Source organism: Musa acuminata, chromosome BXJ2-4 (assembly GCF_036884655.1).
Source record: "Musa acuminata AAA Group cultivar baxijiao chromosome BXJ2-4, Cavendish_Baxijiao_AAA, whole genome shotgun sequence".
Taxonomy (NCBI): Eukaryota; Viridiplantae; Streptophyta; class Magnoliopsida; order Zingiberales; family Musaceae; genus Musa; species Musa acuminata.
In genome coordinates, this window is record NC_088341.1 from 5863458 (window position 1) to 5881309 (window position 17852).

General features: G+C 34.1%; 1 protein-coding gene across 1 annotated transcript; it reads left to right on the forward strand.

Moving 5' to 3' along the window:
* Nucleotides 1–2638: 2638 nt before the first annotated feature.
* On the forward strand, nt 2639–4428 carry LOC135608951 (monoterpene synthase 8, chloroplastic-like). Its single transcript, XM_065102031.1, has 5 exons — nt 2639–3000; nt 3097–3315; nt 3408–3546; nt 3625–3870; nt 3969–4428. The coding sequence occupies exons 1-5, from the start codon at nt 2642–2644 to the stop codon at nt 4260–4262; spliced, it is 1257 nt and encodes a 418-aa protein (XP_064958103.1). The 5' UTR covers nt 2639–2641; the 3' UTR covers nt 4263–4428.
* The last annotated feature ends 13424 nt before the right edge of the window (nt 4429–17852 follow it).

A 17852-nucleotide genomic window follows, 5' to 3' on the forward strand; every position in this document is an offset into this window, starting at 1 on the left:
AGACAGTCACAATTCTCAATTCGGACAATGTGATACTCGAGAGAAATGCGATGCTAATTGGTATGACCTGATTGATGGATGACAGTTGGTAGTACGTCATGTCGTATGCGATAAATATAGATGTTCATGTTTAGACTGCCACATGAAATGTCCACTTCGTGGTGGGAAACAAAAGCTTTGGACATGCACGATATACCTGTGTGAAGTGGGGCACTACTAACGTGGCATAAACGTACCCCATTCACGAACGGGATGGGTCATTTTTGCATTTATTTATCTTTTGTCTCTTATTGATTTTTGTGATATAGCTACTCATGTGATTGAAAGCACTTTTTGTCTAGATACCATATCATAAATTGACTATAGTTTAAATCAGCATTAGCTATTAGTATAACAGGATTATCATTCGTTTCTTTTGTGTTTGTAAAATTTGCATTATGACTTCCATTGTTATGATTATAATAGCAATACGCAGTATAGTGGTCAAACTTATTGCAAACATAACATTGAATTTGAGAGTTGGGATTATGATAACATTACTGTAGCATAGTGGTTAAACTTCTTACTAATATAACGTTAAATTTGAGATTTGTTAGTACATCCCATATTTACCTCATCCACGACCTTGGCCTCGATCTCTTGGGCTTATATTGTCTCCTCCATTTTGATTGTTTTGTACTTCACGAGTAGGTTGATCTTTTCCTCCTCGTCGTTATTCACGACCTCTACTTCATTGTTTAGTTTATATAGCTTGCTCTAATGACTTTCTTCTCTTATTATAAGCATTTGTTCGTGTACTCGAAGAGAACTCATTATTTGTTCCAAAAATAATTGTTTTCACTATTCAAATTCTTCAATTACCACAAATAAAATCAAACTTCGGATCCCAAAGATCTTAAATATTTCTCCATTACTCTTTGGTCATTAATTTGTTCACCATTTTTTCTCATTTGGTGAATAATATAAATGATATTATAGAAGTACTTTGAAATGGACTTAGAGGTGCATTGTTGTAGTTTTTCAAAGTCAGCTCTTAAAGTTTAAAGTTTGTAGGCGGATCTTGTTCACCTTGTTCTTTTGTAAAGTGTTCCGTGCCTCCTTTGATATCTTTGACGAAGCAATAATCTCAAACTACATTTTGCTAAGGACTTAGTAAATTGTGAATAAGGCATTCTTCTCTTTTCTTTGATATTTGAGTTGTTTTGTTGCTTCTTTATCCATTTGTGTTTTTTCCTCCATACTAAGTTTAATAAAATCATCTCGTACAAGCTTCCACACATCAAGAGTGCCTAGAAGTGCCTTAATTTGTATGCACAATAAATTAAAGTTTTCCTCCATCAATAAGGAAATTTATGTTGAAAATGCACTCTAGGAAGTCATGAGTTAACTTGGCTCTCCGATATCAATTGAAGAACGAAGTGGAGAGATTAAAACAAGTTAATTTGGACAAGGAAAGAAGGGTTTCTTGATGTATTTACTAAAACTTATACAACTCAATTGTTTTCACAACGCATATACTCGAAGGGATACAAATCATGACTTTATATAATCCAAGAAAAACTCTTTAACACAAATTAATTTCGAAATCCAAATTAAATTCTTTTTTATCGTTTTAATACCATTTTCTAATTTAATTTATACACGTTGATTATCATAAACTTGGTGCGGAAGTGAACAAGTTGAACACGCTGACAGCAAATATACATTTGCATGGAACACGAGGATGTGGAACTTGTGTGGATATAAATGAAGCCGTCCGTAATAAACCCATCGCAACACTGCCATTACAAAGCCCATAAGATTCTCCGTCTTCTGCTCAGTGTTGTCCACCGAACCAAATGGCTTTCTGCGCTTCTGCTCCGTCCTTCTGCAGTCTCATCGGTGCCCATCGGTGGACGTCGCCGTCCAAGGCTTCACCACGTCCATGCTTCCGACCACATATCCGGTGTGCTGCGCAGACTCCTCCTCGGCGATCGGCTAATTACCAGCCAAGTTCGTGGAGTGACGAATACATCCAATCGCTAAGAAATGACACCAAGGTCGGCATGCATGCAATCTGTAAACTTGAGTTTTATCTATAGTTCGCACTGGTTACTGACTTGGTTTCATTAGGTGGAGGAGGATAACGCAACAAGGATGGGAAAACTGACAGAGGACGTGAAACAATTGATCTACATGAAGAAGGGAATGGAGGAGCAGCTTCAACTGATCGATCACCTGCAGCAGCTTGGGGTGGCGTATCACTTTAAGGAGGATATTAAGGATGCTTTAGGGACTATATACGGTTCCGTGGAAAAGGTGAACATGTTGCTGAAGGATAATCTTCATGCCACGGCTCTTATGTTCAGGCTTCTCAGAGAACATGGGTTTGCTGTTTCTGAAGGTGATTAAGCTGTATATCCTACTTTACTCCTTTCTTGGCGACTGATACAGCATTGTCGCTGATGTACCTCATATATTGCTAGAACAATTACTTCCATAAAACTGAGACAACTAGAAATATGTCCAATTAGTCATAAATTATGCCACGTTAATAGCCTAACATACTAATGGAATTTTGTGTTTATTCTGTTCTATCATGGTGTCACAATCTAACATGCACAAATTATGTGGATGGACTGAAGGTGTATTCTACCGATTTATGGATGAGAAGGGAAACTTGAAAGCCAGCCTTCGCCACCAGACTGAAGGATTGGTGAGCTTGTACGAGGCTTCCCATCTTGCAAATGAAGGAGAGCACGTGCTGGAAGAAGCTACGAACTTCACAACTAAACAGCTCAAGAGCCTCATGGAGGGATCACTTGAGCCTCATCTCAGGGAGCACGTAGCCCATGCCTTGGAGCTTCCATTGAACTGGAGGATGCCGAGGTTACAGACCAGGTGGTTCATAGAAGCATCACAAAGGGAAGCGAAGATGAACCCTGTCCTACTTGAAATGGCTAAGTTGGACTTCAACAGGGTTCAGATCATATATCAGAGGGAACTCAGAGAAGTGTCGAGGTATTTTGAGCTTGCTTTACTTGAATCATGTCCTGTGCATTCTGCCCTCGTTTATGAACCAGCAAAATTCAGCACAAACTTATGGCTATCGATCAGGTGGTGGAACAATCTTGGCCTGGCGCAGAGGCTTCCATTTTCAAGGGACAGGTTGGTGGAGAACTATTTCTGGACTGTTGGCTGGGTTTTTGAGCCACAGTTTGGTAGATGCAGGGAGTTGCACACGAAGGCAAACTGCTTTATAGTAACATTAGATGATGTGTATGATATTTACGGCACCATGGATGAGCTCGAGCTCTTCACGGATGCTGTCGATAGGTGATGAATAACTCCTCCACGTCATGCATGCAAGAGATAAAATTTCAACTATCTTTGATTCTTGACAACTTCTACTCTGATGGATGTTGCAGATGGGATGTTAATGCAATGGACAAACTTCCAGAGTATATGAGGATATGTTTTCTAGCCCTCTTCAACACTACAAATGACATCGCATACAATGTTCAGAAAGAGAAGGGACTGGACATAATTCCACACCTAAAAAAAGCAGTAACATATCGATCCCTTCCTCTTTTGTGCATCAATCATGCAGTTCCACTTTCGAAGGAGTAATAGTCTTGGTTTCAGTGGGCAGATCTATTGAAGACATTCACGGTGGAAGCGAGGTGGTACCACCAAGGCTACACACCCAATCTTGGAGAGTACTTGGAGAACGCACTGGTATCGGTATCAGTTCCCCTAATACTGACTCTTGCTTATTGCACCAGTGACGATTTAACACAGGAGGCCTTGGATGATTTCCAAAGCTGCCCTGAGTTTGCAAGATGGCCGTCCATGATTTTTCGACTTTGTGATGATTTGGGTACTTCCACGGTATGAGAATTGCTCCATACTTAATCATTCGTTCATGAAACGAACGTAATAAAGAGTTCACACAGTTTCTCCTCTCTGCATCGGTTGTTTTTGTGCAGGACGAGCTTGAAAGAGGCGATGTATCCAAATCTATCCAGTGCTACATGCATGAGACCGGTGTATCGGAGGACACGGCTCGTAGGCATATCAGGGGATTAATCAAGGGGAATTGGAGAGCAATAAACGGAGATCGAAGTTTCACTTCGCGTTTTGAGGAAAACCTGAAAATGATGGCCATTAATATCCCTCGAATGGCCCAATGCATGTACCAGTTCGGAGACGGACTCGGTAAACCCGGCCAAGTAACGAACGACCGCATCAGGTCTTTATTAATTGAACCTATACCGCTATAACAATTTAATTATGGATAATATAGGGAATCTGTACTCGAAATTAGTCTCGTCATGAATTGTTCGAGTCTTCGATTAGGTTTCTTTGGGTGTGATAAGTCAATTGATGGTGTGATTCTAGTTTGTCGGTTGTCATAATTGTTCTGTATCGTCGCTTTATATTAGAAAAACTGTGTTTTATGAAACTTCAAAGAAAAAAAAATGCATAAATCATATTTTATTTTATGTTACTCATTGAGATCGGACTTTTATTCTCTCTGCTTTACCTCCTTATTCAATCGATACTCTCCGCAATTACGTGGCATGGGCTAATTAAGAACAAAACAATATATTGTTCCCAAAATCACCTCTAGGCTAATTAAGAAACAACCAATAAACACAAAGCATGAATGTTTATGGTTTTCTTCAACATAAACTTTTACTTTTAATAATATTTGACACAAATAAAGTTTTTATTAATCAATTATTAGACCATGATAGAAGGAATAAACGAACGTAAGTTTTGCAATTGATGATTATATCAAATAATAAGAACTATGCATGACTCCTACTTTCTCTACTCAATCGTGAAACCAGAGGAAGTGGCCCAGACGTCCTTCTGTTATAAATTGTTTAAATTAAAAAGAAAAAAAATATTTTCAAAAGATTTATTTGAAAAGATGTTTTCTTTTATAGTTATTTTGATAGTTATTTTTGAAAGATTATGTTTTTTGAGAAAATATCTATAAATAGATATTTGAGAGTAAATTATTAAGATATTTTTTTCATATTCTTCTTCTTTACTCTGATTGAATTAGATAATCTCTAATTTCTTTTTGAAGATTCTTTATTGTTTGCTTAATACATATCTTCTAAAGGCTTGTCATATCCACTAAAACTATTTGCATCAAACCCATAGTAATCTTATTAAGAAGAGGATGCAAATATCGTTTTTAGAAAAGTGTTTATACACATTTAAGCCTAAATATCTTTTCTAAAGTATTCTTGATCTTGTGTTTGTTATTTGTTTCCATAGTGTTTTTATCCTCTTCTTTCTCATATTTTCCCAATAATCTAAAATTGATATTTTTTGAGTTTATATAAATTCACTATAGAGGCCACAAATACCATCAAATTATTGAATCAAGATTTTGTTCGTTTCGATCGTTTTGGTGGAACAAATTTTACCCGTTGGCAAGACAAGATGAAATTCATGTTGACTGCTTTAAAGATCTTTTATGTGCTTGATCCAAATCTTCAACCAATTCCTGATCCAACCGATGATGACACCGATGAAGTCAAGACTGAACAAAAGAAGAGAATCGAAGATGAAGTCATGTGTAGAGGACACATTCTTAATGCTCTTTCGGATCGACTTTATTATCTTTATATGGTGGAACCATCTGCAAAAGCAATTTGGAATGCTTTGGAATTCAAGTATCATGTCGAGGAGGAAGGTACAAAGAAAATTTTGATTTCTAAATATTTTAATTACAAGTTTATAGATGACAAGCTAATCTTGGCACAAGTGCATGAGTTGCAGGTCATTGTTAATCAATTGAAGGTTGAAAAAATCGAACTTCCTGAACATTTTCAAGTAGGGGCTATAATAGTCAAGTTACCTTCATCTTGGAAAGGGTATAGAAAGAAGATTTTGCATGACTCCAAGGATATCATTTTGGAGCAAATTCAAAAATATCTTCGAATCGAGGAGGAATCGTGGATGAGAGAAAAGAGTGAGAACTCTTTTGGCAATATAAAAGCAAATGTTGTGAATTAGCTTAAAAATTCCAACAAAGGCAAACAAAATAAGGAAAATCATTTTGGTCCGAAAAGGGATCAAAGAAAATTTAAGAAGCCAAAGAGTGGAGGCTATTTTGTTTGTGGAAAACCTGGTCATTTTGCTAGGGATTGCAGATTTAAAAAGGGCCAGAAACGAGAAGTCAACTCCATTGAGGGAGATGATAATATAATCGCTATGGTGAGCGAAGTAAATACTATATTTGGCAAGGTTTCTGGTTGGTGGTATGATACTTGTGCTATCGTCCATGTTTGCTATGATAATACACTCTTCAAGACTTACAAAGAAGTCAAAGAAGAGCAAGAGATTCAAATGGGAAATGAAGTTCGTTCTAAAGTGATTGGCAAGGGAAATGTGGAACTCACTTTCACTTCGGGTAAGAAAGTCACTCTTACTAATGTTCTTCATGTACCGAATATGAGTAGAAATTTAGTAAGTGGGAATCTCTTTGGCAAACCTGGAATTAAATCTGTATTTGAATCCGAGAAGTTAATTCTATCCCGTAATGAAACTTTTGTTAGAAAAGGCTATTCTGCTGAGGGAATGGTCAAATTATCTATTACTGATAATGATTCTAAATTTAATAAAGATGTTGCTTCTATTTATATTGTTGATTCTTATTCATTATGGCATGATAGATTAGCACATATTGGAACTAGTACTATTAGAAGAATGGTTAAGTGTGGCTTAATAAATTATCATTTTGATGATCTTAATAAATGTGAAATTTATGTTAAATCAAAGATGATGAAGAAACCTTCAAAAGTGTTGAAAGATATACTAATTTTTTAGACTTAATACATTCTGATATATGTGAATTAAATGACATATTAACGAGAGAAGGTAATAGATATTTCATTACTTTATAGATGATATGTCTAGATTTACATATGTGTACTTGTTGAAACATAAAAATGATACTTTTAATGCTTTTAAGGCATATAAAGCAGAAGTTGAAAATCAATTAGGGTAGAAAATTAAATCTTTAAGAAGTGATAGAGGAGGAGAATACTTTTCTAATGAATTTAACTTGTTTTGTAAACAACATGGTATAATTCATGAATGTTCAGCACCTAGAACACCTGGGCAAAATGGATTAGCAAAAAGAAAGAATAGAACTTATTTAGAGATGATTAATGCTATGTTGTTGTATGTTAAATTATCTTAGGAGAAGTTTTATTGGCTGCGTGTCATATTTTAAAAAGAATAAGATCTCTCCTTATGAGTTATAGAAAGGAAGATAACCTAACATTGGTTATTTTAAAGTGTGGGACTCTCTTGCATATTGTAAGAATAATGATCCTCAAAGAATAAAGTTGGGACCTAGAGGAATTAAATGTGCATTTATAGGCTGTCTCAAATAGCAAAGCATATAAACTTCTTAATTTAAAGTCTAATATTATAATAGAATCTCGAGATGTGGAGTTCTTTGAACATTTAATGACTTCAAGTAATAATGTTCATCCTCCAACTAGTGAAGAGTCACTAGTGGAGACATCTCAAAAGGTTGGTGAGCAACCTAATATTCCTTTGATTGGATATCAATCAAGTTCACAAGAGGTTGGAGAGCAATCTCATAAATTAAGGAGAAACACTCGTATACGAAAAGCAAAAACAATTCCTCTTATTTTACAAGTGGAAGATGATCCATTCACCAAACCTCTTACATGAGAAGTTGTAAGATCAACATCAAAATGGATGGGGCTAAAACTCCTTGAATAAAAAGATCCACCAATGATAGCAACCCTACTCAACATTATGAAATAAGTAATGAAGAGTTCAAAGGGCAAGAACAAGTCATTGACATGTGGAGTGGTTCAGCACTTTGAAATATTTTATCTAAAGATATTAAAGTGTTGGTTATTACCGAATGAGGGTTGAGTTAATTATACTCTTAATAAAGTTCAGTCAAGTTAGGACAAGTATCTCAAAGAGTGACAAAGATACTATAAGAACTTCACCTATATGAACTTAAAAGTGGTGCCGCTTTGATTGAGAGTTAGAGTTTCTCTCATAAAAATTCATGAACTTGGATGAGCCCAAGGCCATATTAGGGCTGAGCGAGATTTTATGAGGAATACAATGATATTGTATTATATGTGTGGTATCACTAGTGTTGTCATTAGGAATAATAAATTCAAAACTTTTATGCTATTTGGGATTTCGACTTCACTTTGTGATGCTTACACTAAGGTAATATTCAAATCAAAAGATATATTACTTTATTCATAAATACTATTTAATCACTTGAAGAAAATTTTAAATTTGAACAAGTGGGGGATTGTTATAAATTATTCAAATTAAAAAGAAAAAAAGAATTTATTTTCAAAAGATTTATTTGAAAATGTGTTTTCTTTTATAGTTATTTTGGTAGTTATTTTTCAAAGGTTGTGTCTTTTAAGAAAATATCTATAAATAGATATTTAAGGGTAAATTATTAAGACATCTTTTTCATATTCTTCTTCTTTACTCTCCAAGTGATTGAATTAGATATTCTCTAATTCCTCTTTGAAGATTCTTTATTGTTTGCTTAATACAGATCTTCTAAAGGCTTGTCATATCTACTAAAACTATTTGCATCAAACCCATAGCAATCTTATTGAGTAGAGGGTGCAAATATCATTTTTAGGAAAGTGTTTATGTACGTTTCAAGCCTAAATATCTTTCCTAAAGTATTCTTGATCTTGTGTTTGTTATTTGTTTCCATAGTATTTTTATCTTTTTCTTTATCATATTTTCCCAACACCTTCCTCTTCTTGGCAACATCTCCCTCCCTTACAGTGTAGCCCGTGCTCCTTAGCAAGAAATCTAATTGTATCTCGTCTATGGCCTCGTTTCGAGCATTGGTGTATGTAGGATACTACAGTAGCATCTTGAAGAACCCCTTGCCATTATGCCACTGGCCTCGTATCATCAACGACTTTATCGGTATCGTCTCAAAAGATGACTTCTTCATGGTGGATGATGAAGGTATTGTTGGGCTGAGAGCCCATGAGTTCAGCCCATAGTGAGTTTTAATAGTCCATAACTCACATCTTTTTAACTTGAAAACCCTAACATTTTTAACAAAAAAGTATGGTGGCTAAGGAAGGTAAAATAAGGTTGCAGTGGCTACGAATAGGGCTAGAATACTGTAACTACGTGATTCTAAAAAAAAAAGAGAAAATAAAAAAAAAAATAAGAGAATGAAAGGGAAGAAGATAATAACAATACAGAAAGATTATTCTTAATCATCTAGGCAGTGTTCTCATCTAGGCAAGAGACTCTGAGATTTATATATTCGGATTTTTTCTGGTTTGTCTCGTGATTTTTACTCTTCACGTTAGAGGATTTTTTCATGTAAATCTTGATGTCCTATTTTATTATGATTTCATTTAATTCCACTGTGTGTTAGCTTATATTTATTCATATACAAAATTATCTCTTTTTATTTTTTCTCTCTCCCCACTTCCTCTCCTATGTGAACGGAAGGTAAGAAGGACCATGGGCTGGCTATAAAGAGAGACGGAGACAACTGATTCCCAAACGAACTAGGAGAACTAGTTTTGGTTGTAGATTCAAGCTGCTTTGCTACGTGAAGATTTGTGGGTCAAAACGGCCGTGGGCCTGTGATGAAGAGAGCAGTCAATAGCTTGCCAAACTGACTAGAAATCCTAGTTGAATTTGACGGATCACATTAGAGTTCTCGGGTTGGTTCTTTGTTTGAAGGGGAGAAAAAAAATGTTGGATTCGATCTCTATGCTTCTTCAATAAAAAAATCTGTTTGAAGTTCTTAATTACGAGCTGCTTGATTACATTCTTTTGTCGATACCTTGATATGCTGCCGTTCAACCTTATGATTTGGTAAAGGAAACATTGGACGAATCATGGTAATATACGGGGTCTAGAGAACGTGGAAAAGAGGAAGCATTAGATGTTGTTCACTGGTTGCAAAGTGAGGAAAGGTTTCTCTAGTCTTTTCAATGAATAATAGGCTGTGACATGGCAATCCACAAGCATGCCATGTGGCATGTTAAGTACCCTGTGGATGATCACACGCCCGAGTCTAGCATTGCATGCGATGGGCGCAATGATACCGAGTCAACGTGACAGATATCCCAACTCCATGAAAGCTAAGATAAAACCATCTTGTCTTCGCTCCTGATGCTAGAAATTACCTCACCGTCATTTTCCTATTATGCCATGTCCATTCCGTCGCCATAGCAACCCAATGCTCATGCATGAGAATTTGTTTTCTGATGACATCAGGATTTATTATAATCCTTCCTAACCCCATGCCATGATGTATCAACCCATCCCCACATTGGAAAGCAGGACCTCTCTTATTCTTTTCCTCTTCCAACACAAGGCACCATCTCCTCCTTCCTCTCTACATTTATCTTTCCAATTAATTCTTCTTTATATAATCCCATTGGGCTTGCATGAGGTTATGGTCAAAACTAACAGTTGCGAATGATAACATTTATGTGTCACATGGGTCAAAACTAATATAAGTCCATTGGACTTGCAAAAGGTTAAGGTCAAGATGGATGTTTGTAGATGATATCACTTAGGTGTCACACGACTAAGATAATCCATACTAAGGTCATGAAAGTACAATACCATTGTGATATCTATATATAAAGGATCAATTGTATTCTCCAAGGGACCCATATGGAAAAGAAGTGGGTTAGTGAATGTGAATACATATGCAAACTAACGTCACCACTCTATTGAAGTATAAACTTGGGAAAGCATAACAATATTAACACAAATACTTTATGGATAATGCAATACAAAAGTAGACTTATAAGTTTAGAACAACACGATAAACATTTCAAGACAATTCATTATGCACATAATCCCCATGAGCGAGTGCACATGCTATACGGTAGTTAGGCAATACAATGACCCATCCTTAAATATTATCCAAAATTGAAGGTAAGCCACATCTCTATTCAAGTAGATCCCAACAAGTTACAATCTAGAGGCTCCAATTTTTTGATGGTTTTCCCTAACGCAATCCTCTTACATATTGTCTATGATATATATAAATTGAAAGTATGAACATTATGTTAAACACACCGCTATTGGCTTATATGGCTATGTAACTTTGATGTATCTCATGATTTCTCCTTGGACCATTTCAAAAGAAGAAAATATGACATTAAATAAAGATACTGAACAATTATTAACTTTTGGGAGGTTTAATTTATAAAGAAATAATACTCATCAATATGTATAGCCAACATAATATGTGGATACACTTCAATGTGGTGACGTTATAATAGAACAAAATAAAAAGAAATACTATTGTATTTGCGTCACTGTAAATTTTGAGGTGCAGAGAAGCCTTGCCGAACTTGGTATTTTAAGCTACCTATCCCGACCATGTTCTTGTAATTTAGCACTACGTACTGACAAGGTGTCCATAGCTAATTCTGGTTCATGTCGTGACAGTACAACATTGCCTTCCTCCCCGGAGAAAATAATGTCAGGTCCATAAATACCTTATCACCCCCACTGAATGGTAGAAGTGAAAAGATTCAATGTCCCTAATGTTCATATAATCTAAAACATGGTACCTCCTAACCCATTCTCCATTGTCGGTCATCATCCATATGAAAATTAAATTATTCCTCATATATAGAGTTCTTGTCAAAATCTCTTCATCAGTCACCCCAACACAATGATGATAAACGTCATCATTATTTATTGGAATGTCTCCATATTCTATTGGCGACATCATGCTGCCTGAGATATTTTTATGAAGGTCAAACCATATTATATAAGGAAAATAGTTCCAATAGGTCAAGCATCTGATAAAAAATTGTCCACTTCCCTGTGTCCGAAGAGTATATCTTGAACCCAATCTCAGTAAATTCTATCTCATCGTCTTCTATTAGTTTTACTAGTTTATAACGAGTCAAAGTAGCTGATGGTTCAAAGGCCAAGCCAATACTCTCATGAACTTGAGCACGAGTTTTAGGTATGGCATGACCCTCTTTCATTATCGGATTCCACACATAATGGAAGGTGCACTTGCCAATGGTCTCCTCCCATCTTGTCAACAATAATAAGAGGACACCATTGGCAGAGGTAGCTATATTTGCTAAACTTGTGTCATCAAGCAAGGAGAAAGATAACTTAGGTTCACAATTGTCAGGTTTCCCAATAAGATTGATGGGCATGAAGTCAATTTTGTGGTCACGTATCCACACAAAGCCAGGCAGCCCACGACGACGTGAGCATTGGTGTGCGAATGTAGGATCATGATTGATGAGGTGATGCCATTTCTTATTGACAGACTTGAACCTAATGAGAGTCTTGTTCGTAAGCCATGGGAGAATTTCCAAATAAATGATTTCCTCAGGTATAGTTGCCACTGAAGCGATCATGTTACTCTATCAAGTACAAATATAAGACAAAATAATTAATAGGTAAATGTTATAAGCTAAAGAAGAAAAAAGAAACCAAAAAGAAAAACCATCGAAACATTTAAAGAATGAACATATTGCTAGAAATACTCCGACAAATAAAATTTTGTCATGACTCAAAATCAAGGATGTGATGATTCAACAAATGCGTCACCACCGAATTTTAAATATTTTAACCCAAATCATACGGGTGGAAACTTACATTTATTTTACTTGACCTTATGGCACAACTATAATTGAAATAATAACAGTGAAAGAAGTTACATAATAGCAAGGGGTTGGGTTTCGTTAGTAGAGCTAGGAAAGTTACGACTAGATTAGACTAAACAGGACTTAGGTCTGAAATTTCATGTCTTTTCTTCCACTACCTATAAAAATTTATTCTACAGATCCAATAGGTCACTAATAAGTCTAATAAATTCTAGATAAAATTCTAAAATTCAAAATGATGCATAAATCCTGAAGTTTAATTAATTAAAATGAGGAAAACCTAATATTAATTATTTATTGAATTAAAAAAAAACAAGACTTTACCTTATCTCCTTCTAAGGTCACATAGTTATTATATTAATCACAGATTTAAAAAACAATTAAGAAGAAAAAATTCTACGACTATATCGTGTGTTTTACCAAACTAAATGGGGAAATGAAATGTGCTATCATTTCATAGAGTTCAACAACACCTACCAACCAATCTATTACCACAGAATAATGATAATTATGTAATCAAGAATAAGGTAGATGTTAATCCCCATGTACATCAAATGTAGAGTTATGCTTGTGCATGAATATGGCATCACGATCCACCAAAAGAAAATAATTTATTTCAAAAAAAATTATTCATTAATTTCTTAATCAAAATCCATCAAGATTTCACCTTAAATTGATAGAAAAATACAAGTACATGAAACCAGAATTAGCAAGGATTTCTACCCATTCTTTAAGCAGTATTATGCCTCATGCGAGCACATAAGTAGAGAAAATTGACTCAGCCTCTTGTACTGAACCAAAAAGCTGAACAAAATTAAACAACGTAATATATATTGGGTTGATTGAGACTATTTATAATATAAAAATATCTTAAATGACACATTAAAAGGGTATTTTTCCAAGGGACACATTCTTTCAATAAGGTGATTATTGACTAATTTACAAAATTTTGATTTTCAGAAAACCTCTATCATAAGAAAGCATACCTTCAAATTGGAATGTGTATTATATATAGGAAAAACAGATGGGATACTCCGTGGAGGAAAGTCATAATAGACAATTATATTGTATATTTATTATATATAGGAAAGAAAAAAAATCCCATCAATATGTTCTCCTCTAAAAATATCTCATACATAGGAAACGACATAACTTCCAAAATAGTTCCCAAACCAAATTATCATTAGTTGCATGTTATGAGAAAAAGAAAACTGAAAGAGTAATTTCAGAGTACCATACTCCAAAAAAGAAAAAATAAATGCAAAAACTAGCTTCAAAATGTGATAAAATTTAACATGTATTTTTTATAAAGATAATGTCAAGTATGGTTGTCTGTTAGGAGGGATGAAGTCTATCCAATGAAGCTTGAATCCAATGTTTGATTTACTCAGGAAACAAGGCAAAGTGTTATTGATATGATCACATTGGGTGATTGGATGAGGAAAATTTTGATTCCGACCCATAGAAACTAGTGTTAGAGGTATACCTAATAAGACGACTTTTGACGCTTACACTAATTGGTCAGGTAGCTTGTCATTCATTCCGGAGCTCCAGTTATAAAACTATATATGGCAAAGGAGGTGTTACAAGTTGAATCCACAGTAGAAGATTGGGAGATCAGATTATTAGTGATTTATTGATGATATGGTTTATGATATTGTTGATGATGATGTTCTACTAAATTAGATAAGTAGAATAAAGAAAAATATTTTGATAAAAAACGTATTGAGGTATGATAGACAGTTTATTATACCTTATTGTAACTAGACCTGATAAAATATTTAATGTTGGGCTTTGTATAAGATTTCAAGATAATTTTAAATAATCTCACTTTAAAACAATAAAAGGAATTTTTAGTTACAGGAACATCATCTCTAGGATTATGATATTTATGTTCCTCTCTAGGATTATGATATTTTAGATCTAATAACTTCGATGTGATTACTTATACTGACTTTACATAATGTAAAATAGAGAAAAATAGTATCCTTGGAACTTATCAATTCCTAGATCATGTACTTGTTTCTTGATCATCAAAGAAATAAAACTTTATCACACTATGAAGCTAAATATGTTATGGTATGTGCATATAGGTAATTTGGATGAAGAACACTTTAGAAGATTATAGACTTTACTTAAAAATTATCTATATAAAATGATAATACTAATTCAATTTGTTTGACAAAGAATCATATTCAACACTCTATGACTAAGCACATTCGTATTAAATATCATTTTATTACGGATCATGTTAGCAATCATAATGTCTTTATATTTCGTTGACATGAAACATTAGTTAGCAAATATTTTTATTAAATCACTAAGTGAGAAACAATTCGTTTTGATTAGAAAAGAATTAGATATTTTGAATCTTTCAAATGCATGATTAAAAACCTTTTGCTATATGTTTTCGTATGACTTTTTTTCGCTAATGCCTAAAAAAGATATTCATCAAAATGAATCATGATCTTTTCACTTGACTTCTTGATATTCATGGTTTGAGATTTATTTATATGTTTTTTTTATTTATGACTTATATATTTTGTTGATAACAAAGGAGAAGAAGTAACTCATATTTTTGTTAATAACAAAATGAAAGAAGCAACAATTCATGCTTAGCTTATGTGTTGAACAAGAGACTAATGATATTTTGATAACTTTTTATTAGTAGTGATTCCTACCTAATTTTTGTTAATTATTTTTAAAATTTAAAACTTGATTGAATATTTAGGCTTGCAATGATAATATTTAGATCAAATTTGTTTTAACTTAAATTTAATAGTATCATTGAAAAAATATTATTTTGAATTCAAGTTCATCACATTTTTAAGATGACATATAGATAGGAAGAGTCTTGTTAAGACCGCATCATCAATTGATCTCTCAGTGTCCATAACTTGAATTTATCTTCGATGACACAATATTGAGATACTTCATATCATATCAAAGTAATTTTTATTTTTACACAATTAAAATATTAATACAAAGAGGGAGAAATACTACCATGATATCATTCTCTTCCTTTTGTTGATGACAAAGGCAAAGAAGAAGTAACTCATATTCTTTTGTTAATAAAGGGAGAAAAAAGAATTTTTTTAACCAAGGGAGAGAAGTGATTACTCATGCATAAACATGAAGAATCATGATGTCTTATAATTTTTTTGTTATGATTTGATTTATGTAAATGGTTAACTTATAGTTATTATTTTGATTGATATTATACATTAATAATTATTAAAATTTGAAACCATATTGGATATTGATTTTTGGGTTTGAATGATTAAATCATAATATCGACAAGATCAAATTTTTTTTAACTTGAATTTAGTATACGCATTTAAAAGAATATATGATTATTTGAGTTCAAATTTATCATAACATTTTAAAATGACAAATATACATGATAGTCTTATTAAAATTCCGTCATTTTGTCATCATCAAAAAATAAGAGATTATTGAATCCTAGATTTTGATGATGAAACTAATGATAAGTTTATTGGACTAAATATGTTTTTAAAATAAGTGATACAGGAAATACTTCAATCACAGGCTTGGATTACCGAATGACAACTATCAAGTAGGAGATTCGAATGTTATATTCAAAAATTATCGTGTTGAAAATTGGACGTCGAGCCGAAGGAAAAGACGATCTGCCGAAAGTTCAGATGGAAAGTTTAGATAAAGTGCCAAAAGAACATACGACATGCCGCAATAGTATACATCATGCTAAAAGTTTCATTCATGTGCCATATGCATGATTGATTAATCAAAGTCTTGATCGAGATCATTATGAGTCAATTTGAATTGGTATTGGGCCAAAACCATGCCAACTTGTGAAGAAAGTCATTGGGCTTGAATCAAGGCCGAATTGGATATGTTGGAAGGCCAAATCGATGGCCCAAGCAATAGTACCGCCTAAGTCAAGCAAAAAACACTATTTATGCTTTTTCGATGTTTTTAACGATAGTACTGTCCAAGCCAATGATATTACTACCTAAGGAAATGGTAGTACCGCCAAAGCTATTGGTTGCAATGGTAGTACTACCTAGTGCCGGTGGTAGTATCGTCAAGCACCAACGGTAGTATCGCTAGTACACCGAAATTTTGGGATTTAAATTTTTGTCTCTATTCTTGAAGCCTTTTAGTGCCTATAAATTCTTCACTTAGGCTTGGATAATGAAGCATCTATTTATGAGCAAAAAAAATATTGTAAACTCGTATTTTGATGATAGTTTGAGTCTCCTCCTTATTTTGAGTTTAGTTACAATCCTAGATTACAGGAGATAGAAGATCTTATGTCAAAAGATAGTATAAATGTTATCTTCTCAATGTGTAAAAGGAGAAAGTGCCTTAAACATATAAGTCAAGATTGCATTGGGCTTGCATGAAGTTAAGGTCAAGATTGATGCTTGCATGTGATGTTTCTTGGGAGTCACATGCCTAAGACAATCCAAGCTAAGGCCATGAAAGTGCAACACGCTTGTGATATCCATTCATAAAAGGATCAATTGCATTCTCTAGGGACCCACATGGAAAAAAAGTGGGTTAGTGAACGTGAATGCATAGGCAAACTAATCATCACTCTCTCAAGCATAAACTTGGGAAAGCACAACAATATTAACACAAACACTTTATGAATAACGCAATACAAAAATAGACTTCATAAATTCAGAACAACATGACAAGTGAGTGCACATGCTACATTGGTAGTTGAGCAATACGATGACCCATCCTTAAATATTACCTGATATGGTTGATATTTCAAGTGACATCTCTATTCAAGTAGATCCCAACAAGTTACGATCTAGGGGCTCCATTTTTTTAATGGTTTTTCCTTGACCACGAGCTATGATTACAGGACATAAAATCCAATAAAATCCAACCAACATGGAGTTGTCTAACCAAATATAAGCCACTTACATATTATCTAAGATATGTATAAATTGAAAGCATGAACATTACGTTAAACACATTTGCTATAAATAGCCCGTAACAATACAAATGCATCTCTATTGGCTTATATGGTTATGTAACCTTGATGTATCTCAAGGTTTCTCCTTGGCCCATTTCAAGAATCGCTCAAAATATATAAAGCTTCTACTGAAACCAAACAATAGCACGAGAAAACAGAAATAAAGGCCACTACTACTAAATGCATTTATTAGTCTTAGGTGGTGCACCAAGCCA